This window comes from Penicillium solitum, assembly GCF_028829755.1.
Source record: "Penicillium solitum strain IBT 25940 chromosome Unknown utg000001l_segment0_segment0, whole genome shotgun sequence".
Classification (NCBI taxonomy): Eukaryota; Fungi; Ascomycota; class Eurotiomycetes; order Eurotiales; family Aspergillaceae; genus Penicillium; species Penicillium solitum.
Genome location: NW_027072121.1, coordinates 8,266,585 through 8,284,092, shown reverse-complemented (window position 1 = coordinate 8,284,092; position 17,508 = coordinate 8,266,585). Strand labels below are relative to the sequence as shown.

Genomic DNA, 17,508 nt, shown 5'->3' with positions numbered 1-17,508 from the left:
GCATTTCGAGTATTGCCGTTATCTTTTCCTCGACATCAGGATGCGTGCACGCCAACAACCAAAGAATGCAGGACTGAAAGGCCTGGCTGGACTATGACGCGACATGAACACAGTTGTTTGTTCCCAATATCGACATTCGTTATGAAAAAGATCGAAGATGACAATAATGACATGACGTTTTTTCAGCAAATGAGTACATTCGAAAGCAAGTCATGTGTCGCAAGCCCACCCGGACCGTCTGTAGGCATCGTGTTTCATAGCCTGAAAAGCAGCTTCAAGCTTCACGGGGTGACTTCCTCCCAGGGGACGAGGGAAGTCGAGCGGGCTGTGGCCCTATCCGCGGAGACAATGTGTATGCGCCGCGCATTATGTTGTGTCGCAAAGCCCGCCGACAGTCGCAATATGTTGAGAGACCTTTGAAGGCCGGGTCGGACGATAAAATTGAAGTATCCAAGAGCCAGAAAGATCAAGAGACCGAAAACCCGAAGCAAAATGAACCAAAGACCGGGGAGAGACTCACCTGTTGTATCTCCTGCCGATACTTCGGATTCCGATCGGAGCTCATGATGGATGGCGGTAACCCTACCAGGGGGAATTTCTTTAACGATCGAGATGAGGCTTCCACTGGTGTTCAACCAGTAGGAGTGCTGTTGAATTGATTCGAGGCAAAGTGAGAGAAGATGGCGCAAGGAGGATGAAGCTCTGGGCGTTCGGAGAAGCACAGGCCGATCTGGGGGAGATAAACGATAACCGGATATTCTTTGATCCGGCGGTGGCGGAGTATTCTGCCGGTATCGCGGGGCACGCAGTTCTTTTTTTCGAACTGTTTGTTGGACGGTGAGATTCATTGTGTTCTACTCAATTGCATACCCAGAGTTCCTACAGCCAATATGCTCCACCTAATTGGACTTGGTCTCGCCGATGAGACGGATATCACCGTCCGCGGTCTCGAGATCGTGAAGCGGGCCGAGAGAGTCTATCTAGAGGCATACACGAGTATTCTTCTTGTCGATAAGGAAAAGCTGGTGAGTTGACTTCCAAGCTCTTGTCTTCGATCACATATCCCAATTGAACATTGTATATATCTTGCGCAGATGGACTGATTAAACATAATACCAGTAGGAAGCGTTCTATGGCCGCCCCGTCATTGAGGCAGACCGTGAACTAGTCGAGACCGGCAGCGATGACATCCTCGCCGGCGGCGACAAAGCCGATATTGTATTCTTGGTAGTGGGAGATCCATTCGGGTGCGGTCTTCCTTCATTTCCTCCACAAAATACATAGCTAACACCATCCCACCCACAGCGCAACAACGCATACCGACCTCGTCCTTCGCGCGCGCGAACTTGGCATCGAGACCAAAGTCGTCCCTAACGCCTCCATCATGTCCGGAATCGGCTGCACCGGACTGCAGCTGTACAACTTCGGACAAACAGTTAGCATGGTTTTCTTCACTGAGACCTGGAAGCCGTCTTCGTACTACGACCGTGTGCGCGAGAACGTTCAGATCGGCTTACACACACTAGTCCTGCTCGATATTAAGGTCAAGGAGCAGTCGCTGGAGAACATGGCGCGCGGTCGTCGCATTTTCGAGCCCCCGCGTTACATGACTGTTGCGCAGTGTGCGGCGCAGATGCTGGAGACCGAGGAGGAGCGACAGGAGGGTGTCTATGGGCCGGATAGTTTGGCTGTTGGTGCCGCGCGTGTTGGCGCTGCTAATCAGCAGCTTGTTTCTGGTACGCTTAAGGAATTGGCTACCGTTGAGATGGGCGCGCCGTTGCACAGTCTTGTTCTTCTTGGTCGGAGGACACATGATCTTGAGAGGGACTATATTCGCGAATATGCGGTCAATAAGGAGACTTTTGATGCGAGCTATGTCAAGGGGTATGGGGCTAGCTTGTGAGAGTTGAACTTTTGTGAAGAGATATGATTTCAAGATTAAAATACATGATGAGCTTTTTTAAAAAAAAATGAGGACTGATTCAATTGCTATAATACCCAAGTTGTTGCAATGATCAAGTTTGGAAAGATGGTATATGGTATCCTGGCTTTTATTCAATTTTGATCCGAGGATCAACTGACCAGAGCGGAGTATCTGGATTCTATTCTAACATACATAGGAAGACAAAATGAAAATGCTGTGATATAGCGAAAGACGTAAAGCAAATGGTATCCAAAAAACAGAAGCGGGAATATGTATGAAAAAGAACCCCAACCAACCGACACCTTATGATATGCAAAATGTTGAAGCAATGTACAATTCAACTCTTCAAAAAGGATACGCTCATATCGCATCACATCAGATCTCTTCTTCCTCGCCCGGAAGAAGAATCTCATGCCCAGAACCTTCATATACGAAGATAGCTGCAAGGCAGCCGAAGACGGATACCAATGCAATCATCCACCAAGCGAAGCCGACCATGCCAACGTCCAAGCCATATCCGTACCACGCACCTGAAAAGATAGGTCCAATGGTACGGAAGGCTGACGAGACGGACTGGCCAATTCCGTGAATTGTGCCGAGGACCGATGGGTGAGGCGAGCAGTTGTTCAACAGAATGATGGAGGTCGGAAGAGTGAAAGTTCTAGCAGTGACCTGGAAGAAGAGAACGACGATGATCCAGAACCAGACCCATGGGCCGTTGGCTTGGCCAGGAGGAGGAATTGTAGATGGAGCCAGCGAGATATATGGGGCAATGAAGTATGCAATGGGGAAAAGAGAGAGGAAATACTGGTAGCTCTTGGCTGTACCCAGACGGCCGTTGATGGTAGGGTAGATGGTGAATTGGAGGACCATGCCAATCACACCCAAAATTGCGGTCGCGAAACCAACACTCTGCGGCAGCATGCCCAGACCGCCAGTAAAGGCGAATGGCAAGCTCTGGGCGGGACTCGCGGGGTCATTGGCGTCATAGCGAGGAGTAGACAGGAAGAGTAGCCAGAGGTTGTTGAAGGCACCCATTTGGAAGTCGAAGAAAGCCTGCGCGCCGAGTGTGCACAACACGTTCTTGGTCCAGATTTTTCGGAAAGGCAACACACGTTGGAGGCGGACAGGCTTGTGTGCCTTTTCTTCAAGTTCGTAGCTCTCCGAGCGGTCCATGGGCTGGCCCAGCAAAGGACCAGCCTCTTCATAGTCGCGGAGCGGGAGCCTTGTGTACAAGGGCGACGAAGAGGGGACTACCGTCTTCATGGCGCGCGCAAGGAGCTTCTTAGCGAATGCGCCCAGGCCAGGCTTGCCCTTGCAAGATGCCAATGTCTCTTCTAATCCATAAGCAACCAAAACTGCAGTTGAAGAGAGGAAACAGAAGTTCGCGAACATTGGCAGTGCATAAGGGTACGTCTCGAGCCATTGCACTCCGTTCGCACCTCCGAAGGAAGAATTAGGGCCAAAGAGACGGGGATAGCTCTTAACGGGATCAGCCAACATGCCACCCATCACTGCGAAACTGGTTAGCGGATTGTCGCATAGTTGCGAACAGCATTGACAGAACAAGGTACTCACCAGGACCAAATAACGAAGCTATGTTGAAGCCAATAGGCAAAATCAAGAAAGCGCGCGAGTGATATTTCTTCTCTTTAACATTCTCCGCAATCATAGTTCGGATAATACCAACAGTACCGTTGATGCCACCACCAAACGAGCGCCAAAACACGGCCTGCGCGAACGACGTCGAATAGGCGACACCCAAACAAGACATTGCAGTACCAATCAAACCAACAAGTAGAACAAACTTCCGACCACCCCACTCAGCATCGGCAACACGACCCCAGGGGATCGCCGTCGCAAACTGAGCAGCGGTAAAAGCACCCTGGAGAATTCCCGCCTGGGTCGCAACATCCGAGTCGGAGAGGTTGGGGTCGAAAGACTTGAGCTGGTAGAACATGTATGCCTGTAGCGAAGCGATCTGCAAGAAATCAAAGACACGACAAAGGCCCAGCAGCGCCAATTGACCCTTCCGCGGCAGCGACATCCACGTTACGAGCGCGGGGCGAGCTGGCGCCCGCACAGGCGGGAGTTCATGTTCCTGTAGGGCGGGTACTTGTGGCAGGCCATGGCTAATGGAGCGGCCGCGCACATGCTGTGTTTTGCGATCACCACCTAGATCCATCGAGGTATTCCTTAACATATTATCATCGATGGCGAGCGAGTCGGGGGAGGAGCGTTCTTCAAGGCTGGCGAGGGAGGTATTGGACTCGCGTCGGCGGCGACCTTTGGGGTTTTCGGATGGTTCGGTGCCTTGGGTGAAATGGAAGCCACTCGACCAGGACGTCGTACGCGCGTGGCGGGCATTATTCGTTTTATGGTTTCCAGTCCTGGCAGGCATTGAGGAATGTACTAGTGTAAACCGAGGCGTCGTAAGGATCTAAGGAGTGGTAGGCCCCTTTGGTTTCACGTATTTTTCGTAGTTTGGGTAATTAGTATTATTGGCCTTGAGAATATATAGAAAGAAGAGAAAAGAGCTATTTTTTGTATTTTTGATTTTACTTCAATTTCTCCTGTTTGTATCGTCCAGGGGATTTTGGCGATGACGTCTTTTCCTCGGTACTTTGATTTGAGGCCCACCAGAGCCCGGGGAATGCCGTGGGTTATTACTTTGGATACAACCAATATCACCTTTTTTTTATATTCAATATAAAGAATATAACAATACATTGACAATATACAGAGTAGTATTCATTTACTTAAATAAAATTCTTTAAAATAAGTCAACATCCCATATGATACATACACTATCTTTGATACATAGATCGACAACGACACCTAGCTTGCGACGACCGATCCACATCCCTGCCGAGCCCTCCTCCCTTAGGCCATGACTCGCCAATTCAATACATACAACATACGTTTTAGCGACGGAAGTCTTGGCATATAAAGTACGAACCGTGGTGGAGAAGTAATTTCAGCTTCACTTACTCTGTGGAGTATGTCTGTTACAATCCCAGTTTTATCAGATTCATACAGATATGCATTTTTAGACGTGTACTTGTGTACGAAACGTATGTATTAGTTCATAATTGTCCAAGTGGGGTCGGGAGTATTATCCTTTTTAGGCCTGAACACGTTAAATGTGATACAAAATCCATTTCTTCTACAAAGATTTTAAATTAATCTGTAGTGTCCACCAAACGTTCTAGAGCCACCACCGGCAACCTAGCGCCGACAGTTCAAGCGTTTCAGCCACATTTCACGTCACTGGAACAAAGCCGCTTTGATACATCCCGTACAATACAAACTTTACATGGTAGAAGACAGCCCTGCCACATCCTCTTGCAAGGCTAGCATAATCAACCCTACGAGGCGAGGCTAGGACTTGATAACAAGTCGCATGATCAAAGTCATAAAACTTCCGAAGTGGAAACAGTACATCCATGGACAGCCTTGGGCATACTTTGATCGACATAGAGATAGACACTTGTAATTTACGTACGGAGAACTGTGTATGTAAATATCAATTGATGTATTGTATGTATTTATATCGTATCCGTGTTATATCCGTACTACATGTATCCAAAACAGACATAAAACCCAGTGTCGTAATTATTCCTCTACAATGCGGTCAATACGAAGGATGAACGCTCAGCGCGAACGTATCGAACAGCTCCGCCTCGCTCCGGAGGTACGTACGTGTACCTAGTGCGTAGTAATTTCTCCCAGATGGGAAGCCCTGTGAAATTGACGCCGAAAATCACCGCTTTGTGAGCCAAAAACAGTCGAATGCCTTTCCACCCCGTAACTTTACGTGGGCGACTCTCCGGTTTGACGAAGAACGCCTCTTCATGCGTCGGTCCCAATACGGTCCATGAGCATGGCCAAGATGAACGAACGTATGGCCCTACGGAAGCCTGGCTTCCTCGATCCAGACGCATGCACAGTCCAGTTCCGCTGGTGACAGGCGGAGCATCGTGGCTAAGGAGATGTCACGCCGCTCGGTGACTCCATCATACCATCGGTATAGCTTCTATAGCTCCGTATACTGTTTGAAGTGATGGTAATGTAATGCTAACAATGCATTCAATCATTTCTCTCGGCCATCTTACTAAAGAAAGGACTCGACACATAAAACGGCCGTTCTACAGGCATTTCGTCAAGATCACTCCCTCCACCCCCCTTAGAGCCCAAAAGCGACTGCATTCGCGCCCGAAAGACATCGTTCTGAGCCAACTTCCCAACAGGCTTCACTGTATCCTGTTCTTTATCCACGAACTTTGCATCAGGCTCTCCTTCATACGTCGACTCCGGACCATCTATCCATGTCTTCCCCGCCCGAAGACACTCATTCTTCATTTCCTCCGAATTTCTGTTAATCATATTCTTCCAGAATGACCCTTCTCCAGAAGAAACAACACCCGCACGCTCAAGCATTCCAACGGCACCAGCAACCCAGTCTTGACAATTTCCAACCCCGAACTCGGGGATGTTAAATTCATCGTTCCCAAAGGCGGAGAGTAGACTAGCAGCTTGTTCGCTCTGCTGAGAGGAGAGAGAAGCAAGCTCGCAACGTCCTTTCAGAACCGGGTCTTCGATCGGCTGTGGCCGCGGATCGTAGACGAAGTCTTCATCTGTAGGGTTGCGTATATGGTGCATTTCGCAGGTTGAGGAGCCATGTTTGTAGATGGCGATTCCCATGTGGGAAGGGCCATCGCCAAGTTTGGCGTCACCGCGGCCGTAGATGTTTATCGAAATGCCGTGAGTGGGGAATTTCATGGTTAACGCTGGTTGCCTGTGGCCATGCGGCTATCACCGCGTCTCCACACCGATATGTTCTGCTGGATGAAAACAAAGGCGGTAGGGTAGAGAGAGGGTCCGCCTTCTGCAGGGGAGATTACTTTACGAAAATCATACCATTCCGTGCCTATTGACTGTTCCATGCAGCAAAGATCTGATATCTTCTCCAAGCGCATTCCATTCATCACTGTTATCTATCCTTGTCACCATCCTGTCCATATGGTTCAAGGTTCACCAAAGGTTTACAGGAGGACTTGATCGCAGAGACCTGCGGGCCAGGTTCCGGTCTGCTAGGACGCATTGAGACAATCATTATAATATGAATCAAATTCATATATATGAAGACTTTGTTCCCTCTGTTCCAAGCAGTGGTGTTGCTTGTGATGATAAGATGATACCAAGGTTCAACAATAGCTAACTGAAGGGATGACATCAAATGTTTAGGTAAAGCTTAGAGAAGGTACCTAAATACAGACCCCTGGATGCTGCATTGGCGCTATAGATACATGGAGTTCCATGTGATACACGTATAGATATACTGGCAGAACATCTGACTCTAACAAATGAGAGATAATAACAAAAACAAACGGTCAAAATATCTCACGACCAGAATTGCAAGACAAAAAGCAGTAGCAGCAAGCAACAACGATAACAACGACAAAAAAGTGAAATCCCAAGATGAAATCCCTAGAGCGGTTACCGCCTAGATTTGCTGCTGCTACTGAGGCCCGCAAATTCGTCCAAATTGTAACGATTGACCGGCTGTCGCACTTGCTCCTTTCCAGATGTCGCATCGGCAGGTCCTCGCCCTTTATAGTAGACAGGGGGTGACGGAACCCAAGAGCCGCCCTCTCGCCGGAGTCGAGCTCCAACTTCCGAAGAAGCCTGTCCGATATTTTGGCTCCAATAGTCTCTGGTTCAAGAGCACCAAGTGCACCAACAGTCCACTCCTGGCTACTTGCACTCCTATGCGGAAGGTTGGATTTGTCTTTTCCGTACGTATTCAACACTCGTGCCGCAGTCTCCTTGCTGCTATCCGAGAGGTGCTGGATTTCATTTCGACCGTAGCTAGTAGCTGATTCGACTGCGCGTGTCTGTACTGGATCTTCGTAGTAGAAGTTTTCGTTCTTGCGAACACGGTAGAGATCGCCGTCCGTCTCCCCTCGCTTGCGGAGCATAACTTCCCAGTGGGCCGGGGGGTCACCCTGGTGGACATCTCCCCGTCCGCAAATATTGACGCTTACCACATAGCCATTTCCGCCGCTAGAGCCGGAGCTGTGCGTCGGGGAATAACGAGAATCACGTAGCATGGTGCCAACAAAGGTAAATTCGCTGAGGGATGTGAAAAGAATTTTTATATATTGATTATTCGAGAGAAGAAGAGAACAGTCGCTGAAGACAATGATTGATATACTTGACGGGGAATTGTGCACTATTTATGGTATCCTGAGAAGAGACCGAGGAGCGACATTGTGTCTATGAAACAAGCCGCTGGTCTAACTGCCTGTCAGGCGAGCGCTGAGGCTCTTGGAGAATATCAAAATAGAACCATAGTGTTTCATACAGCCCTCGAATTTCGGATATCGAGTGGCTCTCGGGGAACGATGTCACTTCGGCCGACTAGAACCCGATACACCCATGGCGCTTAAAAAATCTACATCCTATGTAAGCAATCGGCGATAGTTAGACAACTTCAAGTTATTGGTGGTTTGATGATAAAAGGCCTGACGGGGTGCCTCGGCGCGTATTGAGGAGCTAGTCAAATGGATCACTTGCAGTTAACAGAAATCTAAATATAAATAGGTACCCTCATATACTAGTTCAATTTAGCATGGTATGAACCAATCACATACATCTAGGCCCGGGGTATTAATGTATCTACCTGAACTACTTAGGTAAGGGACCAAGCCCACCTGGGCACTGGGCGGCTCTAAGCAACGAGAGAAGGCCATAAAACCACCCAACAAGCTAGATACAGATCGCTGCCTCACTTTCTCCCATCACGATCAAGAATATAGTAATTATTTGACATTCATACGGTATTCGAACCTTTCATATAAAAGCGAACACCGGTCTTGAGACGCCGATTAGTGCGGTAGCAAGTACCGACCAGAATAGACTGAGATGAAAAAAGAAACTACAGCTTGCGCTGTAAACAGCGGCACCTGTCCCGAAGTTTTGGAAACAGAGGAGCAAAAGCTTCGCTTAATTTACTCAGAACTCATTGGACCTCCGTCTATCATCCCCAGCCCTAGCGACTTGCAGAAAGCAGACAGTCTTTGTCCCGACAAAATGGGCGCGCATGTTGTCGTCGCAGATTCAGAGACGGTTGCGAAGTTCGGCCATGGTGTTCGTTTAGCCGAATCCGAAGCCTTACACTTGGCATCCACCAGTACCACCATAACAACACCAATGCTCCTCAGTGCATATATCCTTGACGGTGTTGGATACATCGTAATGTCATATGAACGGGGCGAATCACTCGCACAGTACTGGGATCGTGTTTCGAAGCCTGAGCAAAATCGCATACTGGAGCAGTTACAGGAGGACTACGTGAACCAAATGAGGGAGATTCCAGGCGATTTCATCGGTGGACTTGACGGATCGCCCTGCCGAGACGGCATCTTCGAGGCGGGTAACGGCGACTACACTAGCTATAGCCACGGACCGTACGCATCTGAGGAAAGCTTTAATGAAGGAATCATTCAAGCTTTGCGAGACCGAATCCGCCCGAAAGTGCTCGAGCGTGAAAATGACATCGAATCGAACTTTTTCAACAGCGAGTACATGCTGTATCAGACGGTGCGTGGTCTCGAAAACCACAAGATCGTGTTTACACACGGGGATTTACATCCAGGGAATATCATTGTTCGGGCTGATGGCACTGTTGTTCTGTTGAACTAAGACCTAGCTGAATTTTGGCCAGAGTATTCGGGGTTCTACCGTGCTCTGTTTAGCCTCATGGGATCGTATGGTGGAGAGGTTTTATTTAGCCTTTTTATGTTGACCATAGCGTGATCAAAAGGGTATTCGGGACTGTGTGGCACTAATAAAGAAAATACAATATGAATACAACGGATACGAGATATAATAAATATATGTAGCAATGGGTATATGCGTTCTGTGTTATGGTATTATGTATGTACAGCGCTGAGTACCTAACATCATAGATGCAAAGATGAAACAAAAAGTAAATAGTAAAGAATGAGGAGTCACTATTCGTTCCGCTCTCGTTCACGCCTGTGGCCGTATAGACTCCGCTCACCGAGCGGGAAATAAGAAGTTGCCTCGTCCTCTCCGGTCCACCGACGCCAATTCCACCAGGGCAGATCGATGGCCTGCACGAGAGGGTGTTTCCGCTCAGCCATACCGCTCATAGATCCAGAGGATTCCTGATCCCGCGGTTGGTTGAACGAATATCTGGCGTAGTATCGATGTGCGAGGAAGACTCCCCCGAAGAGGGGGATTACCACGAGGAGAACGGCACCCCAGCCAAGTAGACCTATGAAATTGTCAGTTTTGTTTCTTTACTTGATGAGATCAAAAGCATGTTCGGGATGTACTCACGGTCATAGCTCCACCCATCTGAGTACTTTGGAGCATTAGAAGGTTGTGGATAGCCTGAGGGATGTGTCCAGATATTGGAGCCCGGGTTGTCGGGGTCAATCCACGGCACAGTATTAACACCTACTGGCGGAATTAAAGGACGGGCTGCGTCTTCACCGGGGAACCCATATCCCGGTGCATCCAAGCAGGTAGAGTCGGCGCAGAATTCGCGCAGCTCGGACGAGGGCACGAAGGTATACTTGATCTCAGACTTTCCCAGCACAATGCCCTCGCCATCCACTGCTTCGACTTTAGACCAGAGGAAGAATTTGGAGCCAGTGTATTCAGTCTCAAAGCCGGTTTTGGAAACCTCGTCCAGCAAGGTCCAAGGTCCGGTTATGTTCATCGATCCCCAAAATCGCCACGTTTTGACGCGGGTTGCGCCGTTCCAACTGACGTAGAAGCTGGTGGAAGAGGATGGTTCCGCGGTTTTGGAGTATGTCCATAGGGCAGGTGAATCTGTCGGTACACCGTCCCATTCAAATTTCATTGCCCGATAGTTCATCACGGTGTCTTTGGCGAAAGAACCCCAGAATAGTAGATTACCCGCCTCATCGTGCTCGGATACGAATGGGTTATTTCCCCATCCGATAAAGGCGTTTTTGTTGGGGAGCATCTGCAGGTTTCCCTGGCTGGAGCTCACTAGGTCGTCTTTAATGGGGGCGTAATCGCGGATCTGGGTGGCCGTTTTTTCCACGTGGTCAATCATGATGGTCATGCCCGCTGAATAAGTATGGGTCTTGTTGAAGCCGTTATAGCCATTGTTGTAAAGTGAGATAATGGTATGCGTAGCATTCTCATGTAACCACCGAGCGTCGTGCTGCTGCGAAAAGCTAAAATTGATATTCCGGAAAGAGGGCTGCGCACCGTGAAGCCGCCACATCACCGAGCCGTCCTTACCAGAGATCTTGTAGATGGCAGAAGTATGCCGAGACGAAATCAAGTAGTCACCGGCGGCATTTTTGTCGACAGAGTTGATATGGAAGTAATCCCAAGGCTCATGCACGTTCAATCCGGTTCCAGAAGTATCCGTATGAGACGGCCATGTATAGCTCGACGACGGATCGACATGATCGAGAGACCGCCATTCAAACAGGACCTTGTTGGTCTCCACATCGATTTCCTGGAACACACTCTCCATAACCCATCCCACTCCAGTTTTGACGTTCCACGGTGTCATGTCGAATTGGCGTTGCTGGTAGATCGTCATGAGAGCGGTTTTGCCATCGTTGATGGGACGGAATTCGTGCATGTCGCTAGAGGCCATTCCTCCACCCGGCTGAGCCGATCGCACAACTCGGTAGTTTTTATCCATGATGATGCCATGGCCACGGCAGTATCCCTTCTGCTGGTTGCCCTGGAAGAAACATAGGTGATCGGCGCCGTTATATTTGCAGACGTGGAGGCCATGGGCGTTGCCTGGTCCTGAAACACCCCAGCCACTCCATACTAATTCCTATTGATCGCATGATAGGTTAGCTTTCCCATATTCAGCGAACCTCAACCCCGTAAAATAAAGACCTACCCCTGTGTTATCGTAAATGTACGGGCCGGGATTCTGGAGTTCGTATGGTGTGATGAAGATGTAGCCCGGGCTGAGCTTGTCTGCATCGGACTTTTCGACATTGAAGACGGGTGGGTATATGTCGGGTCTCTATTGCGCCGATAATGATTTCAGCAAAAAGCACACTTAGGAGGTGGATTGATTCCACTTACCGATTTATAAAATGAGGTTTCTTCTCCAACCGCACTATCAATACCCCATAACCAAAGAATACCAAGAATAAAGAGCGCCGGCGCAGTCCTCAAAGAGGACAGTATGGAGGCGCCCATAGGTTCTTCGCACCACTTCCCGATGCAAGATATGAGAAGCTTGTAGAGTCAAACAAAAAGATATCACCCAGCAGAATGTATGCAAGGGAAGATGTGTTGAAGGCAAATCATGGAGAAGTATAGAAAATTCCAGGCCAAGAAGAATAATCATCTAAGTCCAAAAAGGCCGAGAGGCCCAAGGTGAACAAGCAGTGTGTACGAATCCCTCTCCACCTGTCAATGCATGCTTTTTGCATTTACAGTGGGGCATACATTATGTTGATCCTCTATGCTCATTGGTCAAAATTCATTTAAAGCTAGACACAGTGCTTAGTCAAGGGCAATTCGACCAACACCCGTCCAGCGCCAAGGTGCCCAGTCCTGCTAAAACCTGTGTCAGTTGCTTAAGTTGCGGGGGGAGGTGTTCGGAAATTCGATATTATGCGAGCAAAATCACGGTAAAACGATCACCATCCCCCCTCAAGAACAGAATCTCCCCCTCAAAAGATTTCGATCGTCTAACTATTGCTGCGGAAAACCTTGATTATTGTTTTCTTCTTTTCTCCCAATACGTGTAATCCAGATAAGTGACGGTACGGGTATTTCTCACGGGCCGCGTCATGCCCACAAGACTAAGGTGATGTGGCTGCCGCTAACTAGCCCCGATACCATAACTCCGAGATCGTACTCATACCTGTTTCGTATGTTCAACCTCAATTCATGTTGAAGGTTCGGGAAGAGCCCGACACTTCAACCATGTAACGTGTCTCGGGAACAGGTCCATGGACGAACACGCAGTTACCCGTTAGCCAAACTCAGACAGCTGAATCGCGCAGGTGACTTATCCTGTTCGGGAGGTGTAACCAATGGATCGGACTTCCAAGGTTCCAGACACTCCGATAAAGCTCAAAGCTAAAAGCCACGTGCATGTGGCTGAGAAGCAGCATTATGCAGTCGTCGTGTACGCCAGTGAATTGAAATTGGGGGATTGGTTCGGGTACAGCAGTGGCGCATATTGCGTCGTCAGAGCCTACGCAGGCTATCTTTATTGCAAGATCTATTCTGGCACATTCTGGCACGCGTGCATTAGATTTGAACCTACCACAAACACCACATGTTGATTAATTATTGATATTTTATGCAATGTTTTGAGCGAATGGAACTCACACGTGTGAGATTCTCCAAGTGACAGCGTCTGTACGGAGTCCGGAGTACACTGTGTGCCATTCGACACTGGGATCTACAGCGGATAGATAGGAGATTAGATGAAGTGGGATCGTATACTGCTTTTTGGCACACCCAGCAAAAGAGGACCTGTCAGGTGTCCATGACCACAGCTGAGATATCTCTTTTGCATATGCCAAATGCGATGCAATTCCCAGAATCGTCAGCCCAACCCGAATAACACTAAATATCAAAGCTGACATGTGTTGCCGAAACTACTCAGTCCTAAAATAATCCCATCTACGAACAATGAACCGATCACTCCAGGGGCCATTAGTCCACGTACACCAACCATTTGATAGTGGAATTTTTGTATCTGATTATAGCCCAATCCCATCCGTATACATTACGTATTTTTTATCAAAGCTTTTGATACAAGCCTTGTAAGAAGATCCGCTCCGGAGCCCAGAACAAAAGAAGCAATCCGAACCCCGCTTGTTTTCTATATTCGAATATAGAGAAGCAGTTGTATCAAGTATTCATCCCTTACAAGGATATAACAGAGGATAACAATATACGTAATTTTCAGTATTGTATGTATGGCATGTCCACGTAAGTAATATGGATCCCTTTTCCCCACTGCCAAGACACTAACCGAGGAAACTCCACGGCACTTCTCGAACGGAGTGTGGCTGGAACAGTTTCTCTTGGTTTCGTTCCGGTTACGAGAGTGGAGAGGTGGGAAGGGCTTGGGGACCTGTTGATGGCCGGATTTAGAAGGTGTCGATAGTCGGTGTTTAGTTATTTACTTGCTAAAGTGGTTGCTATGTGTACATGTACAATATTAGTCAATATGAGCGGATTTCTTTTCTGTACTTTGTACGTTGTATGCAGCGAAACCTCAAAATAGATATTTATTTGTATACATTTTGCACGCTTTGATTGGTTTATTTTGATGAATTTCTCTATTCCACGCGCCTTGCGTTGAATTGACCTTGATCCTTTCAAAGGTCGGCGGTAAGGCTTTTGGAGCCAAGATTTTAGGCGCCCCTTGCCTCTAGACAATGCATGATGATGACAGAGCCTCGGGGAAGCGGGTCCCCTGTGGTGTTTATCCCTCAATTTGAAAGCTGGGGAGGCTTTGATGCGCTGGTCACACACTTGTACGGAAAATGCATAAGGAATGATGATAAAAATAGAAGAAATAGTATATACCGTGATATTACCGGATTGTTCTCCAAGACGCCTCTCATTAAACCAATTTGAGAAAAATGAAGATGGCAAAATAGGGGATCGATGTGATAGATGCAGTGGTCTGTTCCAACAAGGAGGGTAACAAAAGTAACAAAAACGACCACGGGTCTGGCAATATACTAGAGGCGCCTGCGCACGCTAGAAGCCAACAGAAAAAGTTGAGATGTGGGGAATATGAGAAAAAAGGAACAAAAAGAAAATGCGTAAAGAACAAGGACGAGCATTTTAGCGAGAGAAACGCTTGAAAGCCAACGTGGCAGCGAAGCCAGCGGCAAGCAGCGAACCACCAATAGTGACGGCCTGGAAGGCAGCGTTCATCATCTGGTGACGATTGCGGGTGCTGCAGCGCTTATAGAAGTCGGCCATGTCATTGCCACGGGGGAAGGGGGTGTCAGGGACCTCCTCCTCGAGGAACTCGCAAAGCGGGGCCCAGCCGTCGTTGATGTTGTATTCGAGCAGACGCTCGGGGGGAACCATGCTGCGGACCTCAGCGACGTGATCCTCGTAGACTTGCTTGCCCTTGCCGGTGAAGTCACCACGGAAGAATGTCTCGAAGAACTTGTTCAGCATGGGGTAGTACATGCCAGCGGCCCAGCTGAAGTTCGACACGAACTTGTGCTCTGGGTCTGAGACGCGCCAGAAGACGGTCTTCATGACGGAGCTGGTGGTTTGTTAGTATGGTTGTTCTTTAGACCAGAAATACTGATCTATAAGGTGTGACTGGGACTTACGCGTGCCATGGGTCGACATCACGGGTGGTCAGAATGACCTTAGCATTGGGGTAAGCCTCGATCAGCTCCTTTGCAAAGGCACAGGCAGGCCAGTCACAGACGGCCTGGCAGTCACCCAGAAGCTGGTCCCATTCCTTGCGGCCGAACTCGCCGATTCCATTGTACTTCGCGTTCAGGGCATCGTGCCACATCAAGCAATCCGGCGGGTTCTCAACACTTGCGCACATCATGTGGTAGCACTTGCCATAGCCCAGACGCTCAAAGGCCTTGCGGAGAGCTGTCAAATGATAGTTAGTTTATATTGTTTCTCGTTCCCACCAGACCCGGTATATACACCAATACACCAAGTCCAACGCAACACAGCACATCATACTCACAGGCAGTTCCGGTACGACCAACACCCAGAGCAAGAACCTTCATAGGAACTGTGCGGTGGCACTTTCGGCGGTCAATGTTTGTGTCATCGGTGAAGATGTCGGTCATGGGCTGGGGGGCCAGATTATCAGAGAGCATGAGAGACATGGTGGGTGTTTATAAGCTCGATTGTAATTTGGTATAGTTTGAACTTCTATAGAGAGGGGAGAAGTGTAGGTGATATAAACGAATGGGAGTAATCGAGCTGGATAAAGAAAGGACAAGACTTATAGAAAAAGTCTAGAAGGAAGGGGGGGCTTTATGAGGTTGATATGGAGATAAGGGGAAGAATAAATGAATAAATTCGAAAATGCAAAAAATAAAAAAAGAGCCAGCTAAAAAAATAAATCCAGACCTAACTGATCCCCAAGGGAGATCAATAGAATCAATGAAGTAGAGTGGGCATTTAGTCACAGTGGCAGTGCCAATGACGAGGCTCGAACCACTTTTTCACAGTCCCCAAGTACTCTGTATGTCTCCCCGCGAGTGGCAATGTTTCCACTCATTATCTCCGAGTCTTGGCTTTTGGTCAATTCCTTCATTCCTGGACTCCGATTGTGCCCCATTTTGGACAGGTGGATTCCAAAAACCGAGGGGTCCACGATTGTATACGAAGTATGTCGTACAGCCGCAGCGTTTAAAGACAATGGGATACGTACGTTGAAAAAGTCCTTGTATACATATACAATGTACTGAGGCGCGTAGAGGCACGACGTCACAGGCTGACGCACAGGGAGGTCAAGGATTGTCAGGGGTGAACATTTTTGTGGAGTTGCGTATGGTAAATGCTGTATGGTACCGTTTGTATGGTACAGTCCATGCGCAAAAGGTTGGAAATTTTGGTACCGAAATGGAAATTACCGAAAGTAATTCCAAGGGTCAATGCTGCCGTTGCCAAGACTGATCCACGTACGCTTCGAAATATTCTTTTTGGTCAAGTTTTCCCGCCAAAATTGACGATCCATGCAGTGCCGGTCATTGGTGGAGCTTCAAATTGAACGCGTACACCTTCAACTTGTGGAGAGTGTGTTTCTAAATGTGATGGCCATGCTGGGTTGAGTGCCACCACATATATTGTAAGCTCATAGATCATCGTAGACTCTTCTACGGAGTACTATGAGCCTCCATATTTGTTGCTGTTTGACATCTCATATCGCAGCACACCAGTCAAAACGGCTCGGATTGGGTCAGCCAAGCTTGGCCCACAATGTTCCAAGCAGATCAATCTCGCAGCTGTCCCGCCAGGGGAATATCGTTCCGGGTACGAGAGTCCGGTGCTCCCGCTCCGTCAGATTGATTGCGTTTGGCTCGTTCGAGACTTGAGGTTGCGTGTTCCACATGTCAAAGCCTAGTTCAATTTCCTCTCAATACCGCGGAAGGTATGTAAAAGTTTCAGCCAGCCGGTCACGATGGAGCCCTTCTCCTGGATCATCCGGCCGCGCTGCCTATCATGAGAAAGACCATCTTCTCGATGTGTCGCGGACCCAAAGCCGTTATCACTGAAGTAGCGATCAGGGGAAGTTGGCGTTGGGCGTGTTAGAATCAAGGTTTCGTATGATTTCATCGCCAGGGGTAATTTCCGCCGTCACGGATCAGTATTGTCACAGCTAAACTGATCGTCCCGTGTTGCTGAAATATTTTCCATTTTGGGAATGTATCCTCGTAGACCCCATCTCCGTCACGTGTCCAGCACAATTAAGCAGATGTCTGTGAGGCTTTAGGCAATTAGTACGATGTCATAGTACGATATCATATCTATGACGGATAGTGTTGTTCCGGAGAATCCATCATGATATAGCG

The 17,508-nt window shown here is 48.4% G+C and overlaps 10 protein-coding genes across 10 annotated transcripts; 3 read left to right on the top strand and 7 right to left on the bottom strand.

Annotated features, from left to right (window-relative positions):
• Positions 1-281: 281 nt before the first annotated feature.
• On the bottom strand, positions 282-848 carry N7455_003193 (uncharacterized protein; the record flags this gene model as incomplete). The annotated part of the gene is made up of 1 exon (XM_065604434.1): positions 282-848. One exon carries the CDS (start codon positions 846-848, stop codon positions 282-284), a length of 567 nt encoding a protein of 188 aa, XP_065462925.1.
• A 42-nt stretch (positions 849-890) lies between these two features.
• Positions 891-1,903, top strand: dph5 (diphthine synthase; the record flags this gene model as incomplete). Its single annotated transcript, XM_040960890.2, has 3 exons — positions 891-1,025; positions 1,123-1,247; positions 1,306-1,903. 3 exons carry the CDS (start codon positions 891-893, stop codon positions 1,901-1,903), a joined length of 858 nt encoding a protein of 285 aa, XP_040808635.1.
• A 396-nt stretch (positions 1,904-2,299) lies between these two features.
• Positions 2,300-4,325, bottom strand: N7455_003191 (putative MFS transporter; the record flags this gene model as incomplete). Its single annotated transcript, XM_040960929.2, has 2 exons — positions 2,300-3,438; positions 3,503-4,325. The coding sequence occupies 2 exons, from the start codon at positions 4,323-4,325 to the stop codon at positions 2,300-2,302; spliced, it is 1,962 nt and encodes a 653-aa protein (XP_040808614.2).
• A 1,227-nt stretch (positions 4,326-5,552) lies between these two features.
• Positions 5,553-5,805, top strand: N7455_003190 (uncharacterized protein; the record flags this gene model as incomplete). Its single annotated transcript, XM_065604433.1, has 2 exons — positions 5,553-5,622; positions 5,657-5,805. 2 exons carry the CDS (start codon positions 5,553-5,555, stop codon positions 5,803-5,805), a joined length of 219 nt encoding a protein of 72 aa, XP_065462924.1.
• Positions 5,806-6,013: 208 nt separating this feature from the next.
• Positions 6,014-6,706, bottom strand: N7455_003189 (uncharacterized protein; the record flags this gene model as incomplete). Its single annotated transcript, XM_040960923.2, has 1 exon — positions 6,014-6,706. One exon carries the CDS (start codon positions 6,704-6,706, stop codon positions 6,014-6,016), a length of 693 nt encoding a protein of 230 aa, XP_040808638.2.
• A 611-nt stretch (positions 6,707-7,317) lies between these two features.
• N7455_003188 (uncharacterized protein) lies at positions 7,318-8,037 on the bottom strand (the record flags this gene model as incomplete). Its single annotated transcript, XM_040960874.2, has 1 exon — positions 7,318-8,037. One exon carries the CDS (start codon positions 8,035-8,037, stop codon positions 7,318-7,320), a length of 720 nt encoding a protein of 239 aa, XP_040808621.2.
• An 814-nt stretch (positions 8,038-8,851) lies between these two features.
• N7455_003187 (uncharacterized protein) lies at positions 8,852-9,631 on the top strand (the record flags this gene model as incomplete). The annotated part of the gene is made up of 1 exon (XM_040960889.2): positions 8,852-9,631. One exon carries the CDS (start codon positions 8,852-8,854, stop codon positions 9,629-9,631), a length of 780 nt encoding a protein of 259 aa, XP_040808652.2.
• Positions 9,632-9,942: 311 nt separating this feature from the next.
• Positions 9,943-12,166, bottom strand: N7455_003186 (arylsulfotransferase family protein; the record flags this gene model as incomplete). Its single annotated transcript, XM_040960898.2, has 4 exons — positions 9,943-10,229; positions 10,295-11,789; positions 11,859-11,987; positions 12,050-12,166. The coding sequence occupies 4 exons, from the start codon at positions 12,164-12,166 to the stop codon at positions 9,943-9,945; spliced, it is 2,028 nt and encodes a 675-aa protein (XP_040808640.2).
• Positions 12,167-14,788: 2,622 nt separating this feature from the next.
• Positions 14,789-15,816, bottom strand: N7455_003185 (sulfotransferase family protein; the record flags this gene model as incomplete). Its single annotated transcript, XM_040960884.2, has 3 exons — positions 14,789-15,224; positions 15,295-15,571; positions 15,672-15,816. The coding sequence occupies 3 exons, from the start codon at positions 15,814-15,816 to the stop codon at positions 14,789-14,791; spliced, it is 858 nt and encodes a 285-aa protein (XP_040808627.1).
• Positions 15,817-17,056: 1,240 nt separating this feature from the next.
• On the bottom strand, positions 17,057-17,272 carry N7455_003184 (uncharacterized protein; the record flags this gene model as incomplete). The annotated part of the gene is made up of 1 exon (XM_065604432.1): positions 17,057-17,272. The coding sequence occupies one exon, from the start codon at positions 17,270-17,272 to the stop codon at positions 17,057-17,059; it is 216 nt and encodes a 71-aa protein (XP_065462923.1).
• Between the last annotated feature and the right edge of the window lie 236 nt (positions 17,273-17,508).